The sequence below is a fragment of the Lethenteron reissneri genome, chromosome 10 (genome assembly GCF_015708825.2).
Source record: "Lethenteron reissneri isolate LAM-NWPU_2019-01 chromosome 10, ASM1570882v1, whole genome shotgun sequence".
NCBI classification, from domain to species: domain Eukaryota; kingdom Metazoa; phylum Chordata; class Hyperoartia; order Petromyzontiformes; family Petromyzontidae; genus Lethenteron; species Lethenteron reissneri.
Window position 1 is genome coordinate 1,822,796 of NC_083788.1, and position 19,411 is coordinate 1,842,206.

The 19,411-nt window shown below is 47.4% G+C and overlaps 1 protein-coding gene across 1 annotated transcript; it reads right to left on the reverse strand.

Moving 5' to 3' along the window:
- Positions 1 to 1,163: 1,163 nt before the first annotated feature.
- On the reverse strand, positions 1,164 to 17,478 carry GSTK1 (glutathione S-transferase kappa 1). The gene is made up of 8 exons (XM_061549209.1): positions 17,312 to 17,478; positions 17,071 to 17,152; positions 14,928 to 15,056; positions 12,960 to 13,060; positions 11,688 to 11,723; positions 10,212 to 10,328; positions 3,260 to 3,353; positions 1,164 to 1,433 (listed from the first exon to the last, which is right to left on the reverse strand). Exons 1-8 carry the CDS (start codon positions 17,375 to 17,377, stop codon positions 1,390 to 1,392), a joined length of 669 nt encoding a protein of 222 aa, XP_061405193.1. The 5' UTR covers positions 17,378 to 17,478; the 3' UTR covers positions 1,164 to 1,389.
- Positions 17,479 to 19,411: the final 1,933 nt, after the last annotated feature.

Here is a 19,411-nt window from a genome sequence, read left to right on the forward strand (position 1 = left end):
GTTGGGTTGCTCGGTCAATGGCCAGGGTCAACGGCGGCGTGGTGTATTCCGCAAATATGGCCGACTGAGGGCGGACACAAGCCGGCGTGAGTAGGTTAAACGTTGAGTTTTATAAGGACACCACGGGGTGACCAGCCCCTCCCCACCCAGCCCCACCCTCCCCACCAAGCCCCACCCTCCCCACCCAGCCCCTCCACCCAACCCCTCCCCACCCAGCCCCTCCACCCAACCCCTCCCCACCCTCCCCTCCCAGCCCCACCCTCCCCAACCAGCCCCTCCCTGCACGACGGACAGAATAATCCCCTGTGTGCTGGTGTAACCAGGAGGTTCCTACCAGAGTAATCCCCTGTGTGCTGGTGTAACCAGGAGGTTCCTACCAGAGTAATCCCGTGTGCTGGTGTAACCAGGAGGTTCCTACCAGAGTAATCCCCTGTGTGCTGGTGTAACCAGGAGGTTCCTACCAGAGTAATCCCCTGTGTGCTGGTGTAACCAGGAGGTTCCTACCAGAGTAATCCTCTGTGTGCTGGTGTAACCAGGAGGTTCCTACCAGAGTAATCCCCTGTGGGCTGGTGTAACCAGGAGGTTCCTACCAGAGTAATCCCCTGTGTGCTGGTGTAACCAGGAGGTTCCTACCAGAGTAATCCCCTGTGTGCTGGTGTAACCAGGAGGTTCCTACCAGAGTAATCCCCTGTGTGCTGGTGTAACCAGGAGGTTCCTACCAGAGTAATCCCCTGTGTGCTGGTGTAACCAGGAGGTTCCTACCAGAGTAATCCCCTGTGTGCTGGTGTAACCAGGAGGTTCCTACCAGAATAATCCCCTGTGGGCTGGTGTAACCAGGAGGTTCCTACCAGCATAACGAGGGAATACTGTCCTGCCACTGTGAAGCTGTGCTCGGTGCTGCTCTACCTCATGGGGCAGAGGCATTGGGGAGGTTCAGTGGTGCCCCAACTGGTGGTCTGCCAGGCCAAGTGAAAGGATCCGCAGAACTTGCAGACAACCATTTATTTTTTGTTTCACAACTTCTTTTTGACACTGCATGGTCAACGAAAATATCAAGGGTTGACTGTGTCCATGAGTCCAGATGGCTTTGGGAGCCATTGGGTAGAAGATGGTGAAACTTACTTGACTGACCCACCCAAAGAAAACCCAGACGACAATGCTGCTAATGATACTCATCCACGCTTTATTAGACAAACATCACAGCATTCATTCACATAATGTAAAATATTAAAGGCATCTGAAAATCTGCTTTAAAATAGTAGCAGGAAATCTCAAACAGTAATTAGCTTTCATGGGCAATCGTGTTCATTTAGCTTAGTGGTTCATTACGTGTGAGATGACAGGCCTGATACGTAACCTTAGGCTGCTGTCAAAAGATTAGATCGGACTTCACAACTTGGCTTGGGAGGGAAGTGGTCCATACCATTTTTCTCCTGAATGGAAAGAGAGGAATACAGTCACTTGGATTGTTTATTTTGTAATTTTATATTGCCGCTATATGCACTTGTATCAACACACTGCACAACAAAAGGAGCAAGTTGATATGGGGTTTATGCACGTGTAGAAAATTATGATAACTGAAGCAACGAGGAGTCCTGGTGACCCTCAGGGTAGATTAAACGAAGCATGCAAGGTGGCACAGTCAATGGCTGAGGGAGTCTTCCATTGGGGCAGCACAGGTGAATGTGCCGGTGGGCGAGTTGCCATTGAGCGTTCTACGGGAGATGGAGCGGAGCCGCCGGCGGTGGCGACTGGAGTTTACGGAGCAAGTCGGCATGGGGAGGTACAAAGGAGGATTCCAGAAAGCACGGGCAAAATTGCACGTATAATAGATGGTGCCAATGGAAATGGTTTGTAGATTTGTGGTCACAATGAAAAAAATGTAAAGCTCTTTGTTATCCACTGCTAGATTATGGTTCATACTCTTAGGTTCTTTCGGTAAAGTCACGTAGGTAAAAAAATTATAAAAAATAATAATACATGAAAATAACTAAATTAAATCACGACGTTTCGGAAGCAACACAAGCCTCCGTCATCAGGTGTAACTGCTCCAGTAAAATGACTGTAGCGTGTGTAATTGTAATTTTACTGGAGCAGTTACACCTGATGACGGGAGGCTTGTGTTGCTTCTGAAACGTCGTGATTTAATTTATTTATTTTCATGTATTATTATTTTTTTATAATTTTTTTACCTACGTGACTTTACCGAAAGAACCTAAGAGTATGAATCCTTGCAGTCACGAAAGCTTCAACTCTAGAATTAGATTATGGTTGTTGTGGGGGGAGATGATTGAATCAGAATCTTTATACTGGAGCAATCTGATGAGCTACGAATACTTTTTTCACAGATGTCCAGGAGATTGATCGTACTTTACCTTGCTGGTCAGTGCGGGTTGAAGATTGGGCAGCTAAGAACTGATTCAGTTATCGCTTGAAACTTAGCCATGGCTATACTCTTGCGTTCTTTCGGTAAAGTCAAGTGGGTACAAATAAAATAAAACAAATCACGACGTTTCGATCGCAACACAAGCGATCCTCATCAGGTTGAACACCCACAGCAAGATAATGCTGAGGTAGGCTGTTATGATCAGTCCACTGCTACCCCATTGATGTAATGTACACAACAAGGAAAGGCCATGCCTTGCTACTGTGCAGCGGATGGGTACAATAGCAGCAACTGAATATACTCTGCACACAAAGCTGAATTCATCTCACGTTGGATGTGCCACATTACACAGCGGATGTCTTCACTGCAAGATAATGCACATAGCCTGTTTGTGATGTCACCTTCAAGTTGGGAGGATTTAATGGCACATACTGGAACACTGGTGGCTGGCTGCGGAGGCCGAGGTTGGTGTACCGCACACATTCGTGAAGCTTCCAAAAGGCGTCGAGTCGCCATCTCCTGGCTTGCCAGGGTATGGCAGGACAGCAAGTGGATTAATTTCCATCTGGCGAATGAGTTGTTACCCCCCTCCCCTTCACCTGTGTGGGTTTCTGCAGTTGCTCCGGTATCCTCCCACATGATTTGGCCAAACATCTCAATATCAGACCAACAGAGCTTGGGAAACTGACAGCTCCATTTGAGGTTGCCGATCCGACTAGTTTCCCATTGTGCCTCCGGCGTGCGAAAACCATACGTGTTACAAATTGTGCCCAATCCACAGCAATTTGCGTGAATGACGCGCCAAAAAAAATCAAACATCGTCGCCGCTAGGCATCCGGTGTGGCGTGGGGAGGTGCGGTGCCTGCCACCCACCCAGCAGGTGCGCGAGCAGCTCAAAGCGGTCAGAGCCGAAGTAGAGGTGCTGCTTGCCGTCCACGTGCGCCACGATGGCGGGCATCCCAAATGCCTGCAGCCACACACGTGCTCAGACATTAACATTGGCGAGTGCAAGCAGGAGAACACTGGCACCTTAATAAGTGCTTGTACTCTTCCCGTTTCACATGGGCACAAAGTTATGCATGTGTACGTGCGTGCATACATATAGGTGTACACCACAACGGAGGTTTTTTTCGGGTAGATCGCGGAAATATAAACGTGTCGTTAAACCCGCCACCACCCGACACGCAAAGAAAGCACCAAATCGTTACTAGTTCAGCACACCGGTGTGTTGAAGAGTGCACCCAGCACTACATTTACGATTCAAGTACCGTTACGTTTCGCCGGTAATTACAACCAGCCTCTTCAGGCAACAGTCATAGTTGTGGAGAAATCGTCTTGTTTCAGGTCTTAGAGGGTCAAATATGATGCCACTTTTGAGCTAATCAGGTGCAAAGACCAGAGGGGAGGGGGGGAGTTAATGTATCAGTTGCACCCCAACTTGCACATCACACCTGAGACCTGGACGTGTGACGCTACATTCCCATCGGTTTCTCTGCACGTGTAATATGCCCGATTAACCCACACCAATGCAGATGCACCAAACAAACTCAATGGTGAACCAGTGGCCGGTTGAAATAGAACACCTTCAATAAATTATTCTGTCACTTAAAATAGTTGCTGCTTCAGTTTAAAAATGAAACGGTCATTCAATATTAAGTGACGCTGACATCACTCTGTTTGTGCCAGGCCACATGCTCTCTGCAAGGTCACGAGACAGATCCAGGTGTTTTGAGTTAACCGACTGATATTCCGTGCAAATGCACCACCTGTGCTGCTCACTGTGCCAATGGTTCTTTATGTTGGTCACCGGGCGCTCTGCTTCTGTTGCTGAAAGGTGGCTGCTTCCAACTGCCCGGGAACATCTTCCACAGGCCATCCAGAGATGGCTTGTGATTTCTCCCACCGGATCAACATCAACAATGCAGATGAGCGCAAGCTAGACCTTAACGAGTATGGGAATACGCTGGAAAATGACATAACCTTGTGAGGTTTAAACTTGATTTGGAGCTTTCGTGACTGCAGTGATTACTCTTTGGTTCTTTCGGTAAAGTCACGTAGAAAGAAAAGAAAATTAATAATAGAATACACGTTTCGATTGCAACACAAGCGACCGTCATCAGGTGTGAATGAATGCGAGCTCGGAGATAGACACACAGAGAGAGACACAGAGACAAACACAGAGAGAGAGACACAGAAAGAGAGACAAAGAGACACGGAGAGAGACACATACACAGCGAGAGACACAGAGACAAACACACAGACGCACATACAGAGAGACAAACACAGACACGGACAGACACGGAGAGAGACACAGAGACATACACAGAGAGACACACATTGAGGAGAGACACGGGGGAGAGACACAGAGAGACACACACACACAGAGACACACACAGACACACAGAGAAACAACGCCTCTGTGAAGAGGCATTATATATATAGAGAGAGGGGGGGGGGGGGGCAGAGAAATTAGCATGTGAATGAGAGCGGCGGGGGAAGAGAAATTGGAAGTTGACAAATCTAGTAAAATTTAGAGAGTGGCAGGGGGGAGAGAAGTTGGAAGTTTGAGAAAACAAACTTATCTTCTTGGTTCTTTCTGTAAAGTCACGTAGAAGGGAAATAATAAAATAATAAAAATAAAACATAATAAAATACAATTCTCATGACGTTTCAGCCACAACGCAAGCAGCCGTCCTCAGGTGAAGAACAAGGCTGTCGGAAAGACAGCATCCGAATGTTATTATTTTATTATTTCCCTTCTACGTGACTTTACTGAAAGAACCAAGAAGATGAATCCCTGCAGTCACGAAAGCTTTAAATCTAAAACCAACTTAGTAAACTTAGAAATGTAATGCGATGCAACACAGCTCCGAGCGTGCATTCATTCACAGCTGATGACGGCTGCTTGTGTTGCAATCGAAACGTCGTATTCTATTATTTATTTATTTCCACGAGACTTTACAGAAAAAACCAAAGAGTAATTTCCTGCAGTCAGGAAAGCTTCAAATCAAGTTTGAACCACCTCTACGGGGAGGATTTCCACACAACTCATACTTAAACTTCTAATTTAGCAATCTTTGGAAGAGCGTAATCAACCAGGTAAAGTGTTAACTGTTGTATTAGCCGACTCTCTGTGTTGCATTACATTTCTAAATTTACAAGATTTGTCTCCTCAAACTTCCAATTTCTCTCCCCCTGCCGCTCTCTAAATTTTACTAGATTTGTCAACTTCCAATTTCTCTCCCCCCGCCACTCTCATTCACATGCTCATTTCTCTGCCCCCCCCCCTCTCTCTATATATAATGCCTAGTCACAGAGGCGTTGTTTCTCTGTGTGTCTCTGTGTGTGCCTCTCTCTGCGTGTGTCTCTCTGCGTGTGTCTCTCTGCGTGTCTCTCTGCGTCTCTCCCCCATGTGTCTCTCTCTCTATATGTGTCTCTCTCTCTGCGTGTCTCTCTGCGTCTCTCCCCCATGTGTCTCTCTCTGTGTCTCTCTGTGTGTCTCTCTCTCTATATGTGTCTCTCTCTCTCTCTGCGTGTGTCTCTCTGCGTGTGTCTCTGCGTGTCTCTCTGCGTCTCTCCCCCATGTGTCTCTCTCTCTGTGTCTCTCTGTGCGTCTCTCTCTCTGCGTGTCTCTCTATCTGTGTCTCTCCCCTATGTGTCTCTCACTGTGTGTCTGTGTGTGTCTCTCTCTCTGCGTGTGTCTCTTTATCTGTGTCTCTCCCCCATGTGTCTCTCTCTGTGTGTCTCTCTCTGTGTGTCCCTCTCTGTGTCCGTCTCTCTCTCTGTGTGTGTGTCTGTCTCTCTCTCTGTGGATGTCTCTCTGTCTCTCTCTCTGTGATTGTCTCTCTCCGTGTCTGTGTTTGTCTCTCTCTCTCTATATGTGTCTCCAAGCTTGCATTCATTCACACCTGATGACGGTTGCTTGTGTTGCAATCGAAACGTCGTATGCTATTATTTAGTGTATGTCTTGTGAGGTTTGTCGTGCTGGGGGTGTCAAGTCCGAGGGTACATTTATGACAGTGGAATATTCTGACGATGTGGAAATGTTTTGTTTATCTGCGCGATGCCCACGTGAACACTCGTGCGTACACGTGCTGCCCTGCGTAAACACGGGTTCACAAAAACAACATGCGCCAGGAGATGCAGACGAGACAGGATGGTGCTGGCCGCTCCACCGACTGGTACGCCAAGAGGCCGGGATGCGCCCTGCCTACAGCCGGTCCACGCCGCCTAGATGCTCGCCTCGTCTACGCCGCCTAGATGCTCGCCACATGTCACACCCTTTCACGCTAAGAGAGTCAAGGGAGCGGCCATTTGGCTGTGACACATTTCCACGCGATAAGCCACTTCGTTGGCGAATTATCTGTGGCCCGGTCGCTTCTGAAGAAGAGATTCAGTGCTCAGTGGGGCCTTACCTGGTAAAATACAAATCGTTTAGTAGTTTAGGGGCCGTCCATAAGTGACGTCACGCGATTTTGGCCGATTTTTGACCCCCACCTCCCGCCCTCGTCACACGGCGTCACAAAAAGTCAGACCCCCCTCAAATATGACGTCACAAAGCTCTGCCCCTTCCCCCCCCAAAACCATATTTCCATTTTGAAAATAAGACACGCTTCAAATCACTTTAAACTAAAACTATTGTCATTGTAGTACATATTTAATGTGGCGCTGCACTCTGATGTAGGAGAAAACTTATTATAAAAGGAGGCGTTGGAAAGCTGAAATTTAGCATAAAATTCACATAAAAATATTCAACGTCTAACTAAAACTGCAAATGTTCAGAATATTATATTGAAATTATCTTAGAATTATAAAATATTAAAAGTAAATATAATTATAAAAAAATACTTGAAACTTTGTTGTAGAACGAGGCAAAATGGAGAGTACAATTATAACAATAACATATTCATTCCACAGAATGAAAAGCCCTGGTAGAATCATTTGAATCAAAATGTTTAATAACAATCATTCAAATAATTTACAAAATGTATGCTTCTCCATTCTCCAGTGGAGAAGCAAAATGCTCCTTCGTGGAATAAATAAAAGGTGACCTTAGCAAATTAAAATAATCAAATAGTTAATAATGAAAATGAATCAAAATTATTGTTGTTATAACAATATTTAATTAACATTTATTTAAAGTTGCGCGTTTTTATGTGACGTCACATTTCTCAAACCCCCCCCCCCCCTCCTCGGTGCATGACGTCATTTATGGACGGCCCCTTAGTTTCAGACACGGTCCAGTGGTAGCCAATTTTCGCTTGTTATCTATAAGAAGTGTTTTGGGTAAGATCGCGTAAATATAAATGTGGCATTAAACCCGCCACCACCCGACTGTTTGTCAAACAAAACGTTTCTAGTTCAGCACACCGGTGAGAGTAATTCCAAAATATTTACAATGCGGGTTTACTCTCTAGCACACCGGTAAGACAAACCTTACTAATTGGCTGTGTCGGGTAGTGGCGGGTTTAACGACACATTTATATTTAAGCGATTTAACCCAAAAAAAACCTCTTATGGGTATTGGTCACAAAAGCCTACTACAGTAAAACCTCGTTATTTCGGCATTTGATCATTCCTAATTGGGGATAATTCGGCACGGCTGCGCTTTCGGTACATGTACAGTATTAGTAATTCGCCACGAGCCGAAATGCCGTACCGAATGGTCCAATTTGGGCACACACGTGGCCACGGCCAAAACAATGCCTCGGCCTAGTGGCGGCGCGTGTGGTGAGCGTGGTGAGCGTGGTGAGCATGGTGAGCGTGGCGAGCGTGGCGAGCGTGGTGAGAGTTCGTGCAAACCTGTTGCTTTGGACTTTACCTTGCTTAAGCACTTTGTGCAAGCCACAACCCTCACAGAAACGTCGTCTACACCTACATCAGGAAGTAATAGAAAGGGACTGAAGTACAAATCCCTTATATACACGATCTAACCCAAAAAAAACTGAATTATGGATGATATTGGTCGCGAAAGCCTACGTGTTAAACTATACATCCCTTAGTCTGCGAGTTTTGGATACAATTGATGCTGATGGTGTTACTTTTTATTGGGGCAGGAAGGGACTGGGCAGTACCATTTTACATAATTCGGAATATTGGATAATTTGGCAAGGCCAGAGCCCCATGTGTTGAATTAACAAGGGTTTACTGTCAGTGTTAAGATTGCTGTTTGTTGCAGAAGTTCACTCTTTGAATCCGGCAGGCCTTGCCAAGTTATTGGGCGTATTAAACATAAAATTATGCATGCCGTCAGGCTTGACGGTGGACGTTACGGATACCGTGACGCCATTCAAAGAAAGATTAGGCCATCGTGTGCCAGTGTCATGGTCCAAAAATGACTCTCAAACAAATTAGGAGATGCACAGCAGTTATCGCCCCTAGTGCCAAACTTAGTGGGACCTTCCTGAAAGTCTTGAGGCTCGCCGAGGCGTTCCTGGGTAAACAACAAGCCGAGTGAGTGATAATATAAGGGGCAAGGATGCAAGAAATGAACCAGAAGTTGAATGCGGTTACTAAGCACGGCGGTGCATGACTAATCCACTGTGTACTACAGGAGGCAACCGGTGAGCGGTAGTACAGCAAGTAGGCTCTTCTTGACCTCGGTGTATTTTGTGTTTTGCCCTCATACGTGGACTCTGTCTGGGTACGCATCTTTTTCAACTAATGTTTGCTCATCTAAAACGATATTCCAATAGTGCTATTCACATCCTGTGTAGGTAATACGCTGCAGCTATCAGCGTGCTTGCTACCTTGCGTCACAGAAAATCTCTGGAAGATGACGTCAAAGAACTACTTCTAGACATCCACAAACACCATGGAACCCAATATCAGTCACATAAATGTATACAAGTTCACTCACTACGTTGTGCCAAGCAACCAAATTCAACAATGACAACACATTTTTTCCCTTAGTTCCCACGCATCACCCGCGATGGTGGGGTGCAATTCACGTCACGGTTCGGCGTTCCAGGTGTGAGCCCAGGTCATTGGTGGAGGCCAACTGCTGTCCGATGATGCGGGCAGAGCATCATCAGCCATGCGAATCTCCCGGCTGTCTCCGCTCATGAAATGTTGAATATCGGTAAAGTCACGTAGGTAAAACATAAAAATTAATAAAAAAAATAAAAAAAAATAAAGATCACGACGTTTCGGAGGCAACACAAGTCTCCGTCATCAGGTGGGACAGTCACAGCCAGATTAGCTGCATCAAGTGAGGCAATGATTCAAGATGTAATCCCTTAAAAGCGAGTTGAGGGGGGAGGAGAGGGGGGGGGGCTCATCAGAATGTGGTAGCCAATGAATGGAAAGTATCGGGAGAGAGGGGCCAAAAAAGGGTGGGCGACGGCGTGGAAGCTATTGTGCGCAAGCGACACACTGCTGCCCCTCTCTCCCGATACTTTCCATTCATTGGCTACCACATTCTGATGAGCCCCCCCCCTCTCCTCGCTTTTAAGGGATTACATCTTGAATCATTGCCTCACTTGATTCAGCTGATCTGGCTGTGACGGTCCCACCTGATGACGGAGACTTGTGTTGCCTCCGAAACGTCGTGATCTTTATTTTATTTTATTATTTTTATTAATTTTGATGTTTTACCTACGTGACTTTACCGAAAACACCTAAGAATATGATTCCTTGCAGTCACGAAAGCTTCAAGTCTAGAATGTTGAATATCGACGACCGATGCAACTTCCAAGCGGCCATGACAGCAGCCATGGGGGGGGGAGGGGGGGGCAACGTGTATGAAGCGCCGTGAAACATTGCGACTGTGTTGACGATGGACGGATCCCCGGGGAGCAAACAAGGAGGAGGCGTGAGCACTGACCGCGTGCTGCATGAGATCTTCGGTTGTGCTCTTCAGCCGGTCCTTCACCGGCTGTGACGTCGCCATGGCGAGCAGCTTCTGGACGAGCTCTGCCTGTAGCCCAGCCCGTGCGGCGGCCTGGTTGAACGGGAGGAAACGTTACTGGGAGCAGGCGACGTTGTAACACAACGTTTGTAACAATTGAAACTCGTTACAATCTCAAATGTCATTGCTGTCAATGCAAATGTGGAAGTGGAAAGGACTCAATAGTCGGGAATCATGAGTGTCTGATCGTGCAGGTGGCAATCACTGCATATGCAATTGCACAGGGAGCATCAATGAAGCATAGAAGTACAGGACAACATTTTCCTGCGCTGCCCACATAGTAGCACAGCCCCGACAGCTGTCTGTGAAACCCTCCAAGGCACGGTTGTCACCCATTCAACCACTGTTCAAGGCTCAAGACCTGCTCAGCTTAAGATCTCGTACATTGCAGGAGATGTTCTTTTTTACAGGTAATTGTTTGGGGTACTGGCAGAGTTGAACCATGCTTGCTTTCAGAAATGAACTGAACTGTTGTGAATGTCTGTGCAGGTGGCAATCGTGCGGGGGGAGATGAGGTTGTGAGGTGAAAAGGTAATTATGGTGGGGAAAGAGGGGAGGTTAGTTAATTGATGGTAAGGGCGAAATTCAGCTCTTTGCGTTGGTTTGAAGGGAAGCATCTCGTGGATTCAGGCCTAGGCTGCTGGTGAGTGTGACCAAGTGTGAGTACACACCCAGAGTAATGCTGTACATGCACGGTCATGCTGTACATGCACGGTCATGCTGTACATGCACGGTCATTGACTTGCGAACACCGGCATTTACGAACCAGCTTCCATGAAATATATATCTGTTTTAACATATTGACTTAAAACGCGAACTTGCAAATTGAACCGTGGGACTATTTTGTTCAGCCGAGCGATCCCCCTTGAGATGTAATGAGTAAGCCTCACGCAGGGAGTGAGTGTCTTGTGCGTGTACATTGTGTGTGTGTGTGTGTGGGGAGCAGGAGTGTAGTGGTTAGCGCGCTGTGCTAGGAAAGCGGCAAGACCAGGTTCAATTCCCGCTTACGGCCAACACCAGTGACGATTATCTGAACCTGTCCTGGGTCTCCCCGAGGTCGACTCAGCCTCAAATGAGTACCTGGTGTAGTGTGTAAACATCGCCACGAGGGAGACAAAGGCAGCCGGGCTTGGGGCTGGCCACCCACCCCCTCGTGTGCCGTGCCGGCCTTCATAGGTGCTGCTCGCTAACAGCACTTGCCCCAACAATGTGTTAAGGCTATGCAGGGGGATCTTTATCTTGCATAGACCAAGAGTGATACAGTATTGTAGTAGGATGGTAATAAAGTGTTCAAGTAATCTGTACACAACAATAGCAAAAAACACACTTTAAAAACTATTTTCATTTTGTTTATCAAAAAGCCAGTTTCAGATAAGGTCCAAAGAAACTTACAGCTGCAATACTCTCAGGTAAGGTGATGTCTTCATCCTACAAAACACAAACACAAATGGAAATGTTAAGTTATGCATGTTATCTTCTTGGTTCTTTCGGTAAAGTCACGTAGAAGGGAAATAATAAATAAAATAAAATATTTCATTTTATTATTTCCCTTCCACGTGACTTTAGAAGATGAATCCCTGCAGTTACGAAAGCTTTAAATCGAAATTTAATGCATATTAGTTTGACCCATAACGAATTACTATTATCAATGAATGCATGAGTACAATCTCGACACTCTTCACGTGTAAGGGCTACCACCAGTGATGCAGAACCAATCATGTCTAGTTCTGCCAATGCCTCCCATAACATAGAGATCAACTATGAAGAGATATCGATTTTAAATTATGGGAGGCATTGGCACGTGCAGTGTCGTCATAACCGGCTTGCTGTGGAATTTGGACTTTGACCTTTAAAATAGGAAACGTAACTTCATCACGGCTGAATAATCTGTGGATCCCCAGAGGCTGGGGAATATTTAACATCTGTTGAATTGTTTTGTAAATGCCACACTACTCAAATAGCCCAAGGCAATCTTGATTTGAAGCTTTCGTGACTGCAAGAATCCATACTCTTTGGTTCTTTCGGTAAAGTCACGTAGGTAGAAATAGTCACATAGCTAGCCCAAGGCAACCTAGAGAGATAATATATCACAAGCGATGCCACAAGCTGGTCTGAGCAGCTGTTGTTAGTCTTTATCACAAAGTGTAAAGAACAGTTGAGCATTTTCCTTTCTGCTTACACCACTTGTGCATTACACCCCGACCCAATCCTGCACCCTGGGCATCCTGACCATCCCACGGGCAGACTGCGTTTATCTTACTGGTGCACTCACACAGGACTATACAACAGAATCCACTTTAAAATCATGAAAAAATCACCAAGATTCAGGATCCAATTTTTGCAAAACTGCCTGCTCTAAGCACCACCTGTACGAATACGCAATTCTCCCCCCCCCCCATTGCATGCTTTCAAAGCAGTCATTGGGGACGATGTGAGGCGTAGGGGTCTGCTTCATTATCAGCCACAACCCACAACTGGCTCCTACTTGGTAATAATCCATCTAGCAGTTACACACGAGGCGAGTTAATTGATCCATTTCTTAATAGATGTCCTATTGGGTACGTTCCCCAACTTGGCTGCCATTCCGTCATTATCCTTGACCAACATCTACCATCATCCCTTCCCCCCAATGGCAGTGCAGCCCAAAACACAGCGTGCCATTACCCGTGACCAAATGCGCATCCACAGCTGCCGGGAGGCCTCCTCCAGTTGAGCAGGGCACTCCATGTCCACGGCCGTGAGAAACCGCTGGGCTGCCAGCGAGCCTGCTCGCAGCACAGGCCAGGGGGTGCCGAGAGAATTAAGTCCACGGCTCAAGCAGCAGTCGTGCCACCACAGGGCAAAGGGGTGACAGCTTCAAGTTGGTACAATAACATAACGGTGTACAAAACTAAACTATTTTTATTTTACCAGGTAAGGCCCTCACTAAGCTATGTAGCTCTTTTTCAGAAACGACCTGGGCATCACAAATTATAGCTGATAGCTGCCAAATACTCTTAAACGCACATTGGTTTGAAATGTGAAGGAAAAACCGGAGGACCCGAGAAAAATCCACGGGACTACAGAGCGACACCACAAACTCCACATATACAGCTGTCAGGGTCGGTATGGAACCCACGACCTCGTGTATACCAGGCGAGGTAGTCAACATCTCACCACTGTGGTGGCACCCCAAGCATGAGCTGAAGCTTTCAATCATAAATCAATCAAGTGTTATTGTGAATAAGTTCCTTTTCCAAGTCTGGGTTTGTTGTGTCGGGAACATTTTACATTGAAGGGTGCCAATTGACCTCAGAATCTTGTAAACGATGCGAAGACAAATTTCACGTAAACAAATTATACAAATGTTATCAATTCGGGCACATTCAAAATACATATTCACATTTTCGAATAATATCGAGAGCACCTAGACAACACGGATCACACGAGAGGGGAGTGTGTGACATGGTGTGCATTTGATGGGGAGGAGCGGTAGTGTAGCGGTGAGCGCGCTGCACGACGAACCTGGAGACCCGGGTTCGATTCCCGCTCACGGCAAACACCAGTGACGATTATCCGAACCGGTCCTGGGCCTCCCCTAGGTCGACTCAGCCTCAAATGAGTACCTGGTGCGATGTGTAAACATCGCCGCTAGGGAGACAAAGGCGGCCGGGCGTGGTGTTGGCCACCCACCCCCTCGTGTGCCGTGCCTGGCCTTTATAGGTGATCGCTAACAGCACTTGCCCCTACAGTCTTTTAAGGCTATATGGGGGATCTTTGAATTGATGTATTACGGTTCTTGTAAAAATTGTGTGAGGAGTTCCGAGCCATTTCTTGATTATACATATAGTTTTATTCATCTTAGAAAGCCTCACTTGAAAACAATTTTAATGAGAAACCTAATTTGGATATAGAACCAAGAATATGAATCCCTGCAGTCACGAACCAAGAATATGAATCCCTGTAGTCACGAAAGCTTTAAATCAAAATCTAATTTGGATACACAGGTTTCCCTCACTTCATGCAGTAAATACATTTAAAAAACTAAATTAAAAATGAAACAGTTTTTTTAGTCAAATACTCAAATACTCTAAGACACATTTCTAAATGTGGAGGGAGAAAAATCCACGTGACCACGGGGAGAACATGCAAACTCCAAATATACAGGCGTCAGTCAGGATCCAACCCACGACCTCCTGTATCCCAGGCGAGGTAGTTAACATCTCACCACCGTGGCACCCGAACAAAAAAGGGCCCACAGAGAAAAGCTTCACAAGACAGCTGCCTGCCGAGTAGCGCATACAGTACACACAATGTTGTCCCACGTCTGACTGCATAGCTGCATGTGCGTGAATTCAAACTGCAAGTAGCGAATTTTGGGTAGAAATACCTTCTCCACGTATATACGTGAAAATCGCAGGAACCCAACCCGCATACAGCAAGGGAAACCCGCATTCTTGATTCCTAGAGTGTTTTTTTTTTATTCACGTGGAAGATAACCAGTGCCCAGAAAATAATCCCAGAGGTTAACACAGTTGCTGTACTGCCGTCTCTAATTATCTGGTTTCCCTGCAGCAATGCAGATGGTTGCCTCGCAAACCATGTCAAAATAAATAACCAATGAATGTTAAAAGGCTGCCAAAGACACCCCACCTTTCTCGAACATGGCTTCAGCAGGATTCTTTGGAAAGACAATGGGCAGTTGGAAGTAATCCTTGAGACGTTCCAGGTCCTTGGTCATGTACCGCGCCTTGTTGGGCACCAAACCCGGTGGCTTGTTGCCTGCAAAGGGACACGCGCAGTGTGTCAATGGCCACTAAATTAAGCATCACTGATTCAAGGTAATAAAAAAGTAATATTTAAAAATACTTTTTTTAAAAACACGCTTTAATGAAATGTACCGTCCTCGTAATGGCAGAACTCCACGACTCCAGGAAGTGGCCCCGAAGCTTGCCGTAACGTAAGAGACCTTGGTGATTTACAGCCAACGTCAGTTGAGCGTGGACAATTATACCCAAGCCGAAACATAACATATAAAAATAATGTTTAAAAATATATATTTTTTTAATTTTAAATGATAAAATATAGTATTGTCATCAGTATGACATAAGTATACCAAGTTTGCAGTCGATACCACATTGGTAAGTGGGTTAAAAATGAGTTACAAGATTTGAGGACACGACAACAACAACAGAGTGAGTTAATAGAAAACGTGTAAAATAATAAAATGTGCAGTGACGGGGTGAGACGCGGATAAAACATTATGAGCATTAAACATTTGTATTTAATCAGTATTAGATCTTGGCATTAACACCAAACTACCCATCTCCGTTCGGGTTGCTACCTTCTGTGTGTGTTTGACCCGGACAGCCCAGACTTTGGCGTGCGTTCAGGAGTCAGGGACACACTTACGTCGAGATCTGGTACTGCTATAGTGCTGCACTGTATTGAAATGTCCCGTGCGGATTTAATAGACCCAGGCTGACTGCAACGTTGAATGAACGTTGCATGTTTACTGGGAAGCTTTCTGCTGGCGGTAAGGTCGAAGTAAGGAATTTATGGGTAGGGGATAAGATAGCAGGAGGCATGGGGTCAGGACAAACTGATTATCAGGCTTCGGGCTGCTGGGTAAGGTTCGCCAAGGTTACACAGTACACATGGGTAAGGTTTGTGTTAGTACTGCAAGTCGGTATCTGTCTTTCAATGAACTGTGCTTAAAAGTGCGCACATAGATGAAAGTGCATGCGTGTTACTGTACCTGAACCACTGTTACTGTACACCCCTGTTACTTCTTGGTTCTTTCGGTAAAGTCGCGTAGAAGGGAAATAATAAAATACAAATAAAACATAATAAAATAAAAATTCTCACGACGTTTCGGCCACAACACAAGCAGCCGTCCTCAGGTGAAGAAACTCGGGCTGCCGGCTGCTGTTGTGGGTGGCCGAAACGTCGTGGGAATTTTTATTTTATTTTTATTATTTTATTTATTCTCTTCTACGCGACTTTACCGAAAGAAGCAAGATGAATCCCTGCAGTCACGAAAGCTTTAAATCCCTGTCACTGTACACGTGCATGCACCACTGTGCTACTGTACACACGTGTCACTGTACACGTGCATGCACCACTGTGCTACTGTACACACGTGTCACTGTACACGTGCATGCACCACTGCTACTGTACACACGTGTTACTGTACACACGTCTACACCACTGTGCTACTGTACATGCGTCTGCACCACTATTACTGTACACACGTTACTGTACATGCGTGTGCCCCACTGTCACTGTACACACGTGTAACTGTGCACACGTGTTACTGTACACGTGCATGCACCACTGTCACTGTACACGCATGTCACTGTACATGCGTGTGCACCACTGTCACTGTACACGTGCATGCACCACTGTCACTGTACACGCGTGTTACTGTACACGTGCATGCGCCACTCACTGTACACGCGTGTAGTACTGTACACGCGTGTGCACCACTGTCACTGTACACGCGTGTTACTGTACACGCGTGTGCACCACCGTGTTACATGTTTACTGCCCCCGTGTTGTGTAATCTCTGTGTCTGGCCAGTTTCTCGCGTGGCACGACCACAGCGCGCGTCGTGCGCCTGCTGCACGCCGCGGAGGGGACTCGTCCACAGCCGTGTCCTGTCGCAAGGCCTCGTCCCGTCACGTGAATGTGGAGTTTCCGCCGTTTCCCTCGGCACTCCTCCACATGCCACTGCGAGATCCCCAGCCGCACGAACACCGCACACTTTGGTGGTGGTGGCTGCGAGGCTGCGTACCCGAGGCTGCCATGATGCCGCCCAGGAAGGCTGGCCGCAGGCGGACATCGATGTTCCACACGTTCCTGTACCTGCACAGGATCTGCACACACACACGCACAGTGACACACACGCACACAGGCAGCAGCAGCAGCAGCTCAGGACGAGGGAAGAGGAGCAGACTCCGACATAATCGCGCCCGAGGAGCACTCAGCAGCGAGCCGGGGCCTGAGCGAGCAGCCTCGTCTGTGCAAGTGGTCACCTCGAAGCCCAGCCACGAGTATGGCGACACGACGTCGTAGAAGATCTCCACGAGGCGCCGGGACATGACGATGATGATGATGGTGGTGGAGGTGATGATGGTGGTGTCCGTGTGGGTGTCCGCGCTCGGCTCGAACTCCTCTCCCCAGGGCCGCGTGACGTCACAACTCCTCCCCCACCAATGGCAGAGACCCCCCCCCTCACACCCCCCCTCCACCCCCCCCCCTCACACCCCCCCCCTCACCCCCCCCTCCACCCCCCCCCTCCACCCCCCCCCTCACACCCCCCTCCACCCCCCCCCTCACACCCCTCACACCCCCCCTCACACCCCCTTACCCCCCTCATACCCCCCCTTACCCCCCCCCCTCACACCCCCTTACCCCCCTCATACCCCCCCTTACCCCCCCCCTCACACCCCTTACCCCCCCCCCCTCACACCCCCCCCCCCTCACACCCCCTTACCCCCCCCTCACACCCCCTTACCCCCCCCCTCACACCCCCTTACCCACCCCCCCTCACACCCCCTTACCCCCCTCATACCCCCCCCCCCTTACCCCCCCCTCACACCCCCTTACCCCCCCCCTCACACCCCCTTACCCACCCCCCCTCACACCCCCTCACACCCCCCTCACACCCCTTACCCACCCCCCTCACACCCCTTACCCCCCCTCACCCCCCCTTACCCCCCCCCCTCACACCCCCTTACCCCCCCTCACCCCCCGCCACCCCCCCATCATCATCACGGTGGCTATGAGATGTTAACTACCTCGTTGGCTTGCAGGAGGTCGTGGGTTCGATCCCGACCCTGACAACGCAACGCCTGCTGCTGTATATTTTGAGTTTGCGGTGTTTCTCATCATCACGGTGGCTAGGAGATGTTGACTACCTCGCCTGCCTTGCAGGAGGTCGTGAGTTCGATCACGACCCTGACGCCTGCTGCTGCTGTATATTTGGAGTTTGCGTGTCTCTCTCTCTCATCATCATCATCACGGTGGCTAGGAGATGTTGACTACCTCGCCTGGTGTGCAGGAGGTCGTGGGTTCGATCACGACCCTGACGACTGCTGCTGCTGTATATTTGGAGTCTGCGTGTCTCTCTCTCTCTCATCATCATCATCACGGTGGCTATGAGATGTTGACTACCTCGCCTGGTGTACAGGAGGTCATGGGTTCGATCACGACCCTGACGCCTGCTGCTGCTGTATATTTGGAGTTTGCGTGTCTCTCTCTCCCCGTGGTCGCGTGGATTTTTCTCCGGGTCCTCTGGTTTTTCCCCTCCCCATCTAGAATCAACATCATGTGTTGAGGGTATTTCATATCCACGTGAATAGCCACTTGGTTGAGCTATCATTTGTGATGACCCCATCGCTTCTGAAAAAGAGATACACAACTCAATGGGGCCTTACCTGGTCAAATACAAAACAATTTAGTAACAATTTTAGTTTATTTGCCGGAGCCCAGGGACGGCTCTGTCTGGAGGAGAAGCCCATTGCACCGAAATCTGAGTTGGCGTGAGGCGGTTAGTATTAAATAGTTATTGTGTGAACTATGATTATTGGTTACATGGTGTTTAATGAAGTAGTTCTTTTTGTGTGTTGTGATTATATATTGGTTATTATTTTAACACTTGTTTTCTCAAAATAAAGTATGTTTTTTTGTAGGTATCCTAAAGTATTTTAACATTTAGGTACCATAAAATATGCAGAACCTTAAGTTAACGTTAATTATGTTTCTGTAAATAGTTTTTCTAACTTAATTCTAAAATTGTACTGTTTCAATGTGGCAGCAATACGTTCAACAAATAAAATGTATTGTAAGAACACAGTTGTATTTTTAGTCGAAATCGATTCAGTAAATTCCAAAATCGGGAATTAATTTTGGATACGACTTCAAAACATCTTGGAATCGGCCATCCCTGTACCTTGCTGCATCTGCTCGCAGTGTTTACATCAAAGTATACGATGGTGGTGATGCCGCTGCTGCTGATCTGGCAGTCGTGCACAAATAACAAAACATAACGGGCGGCGTTTCGATCAATGTCCCAACACAGAGTGAGCTGTGTGTAATAATAGTTAGAGACTTCACTTTACAACATGAGGCCT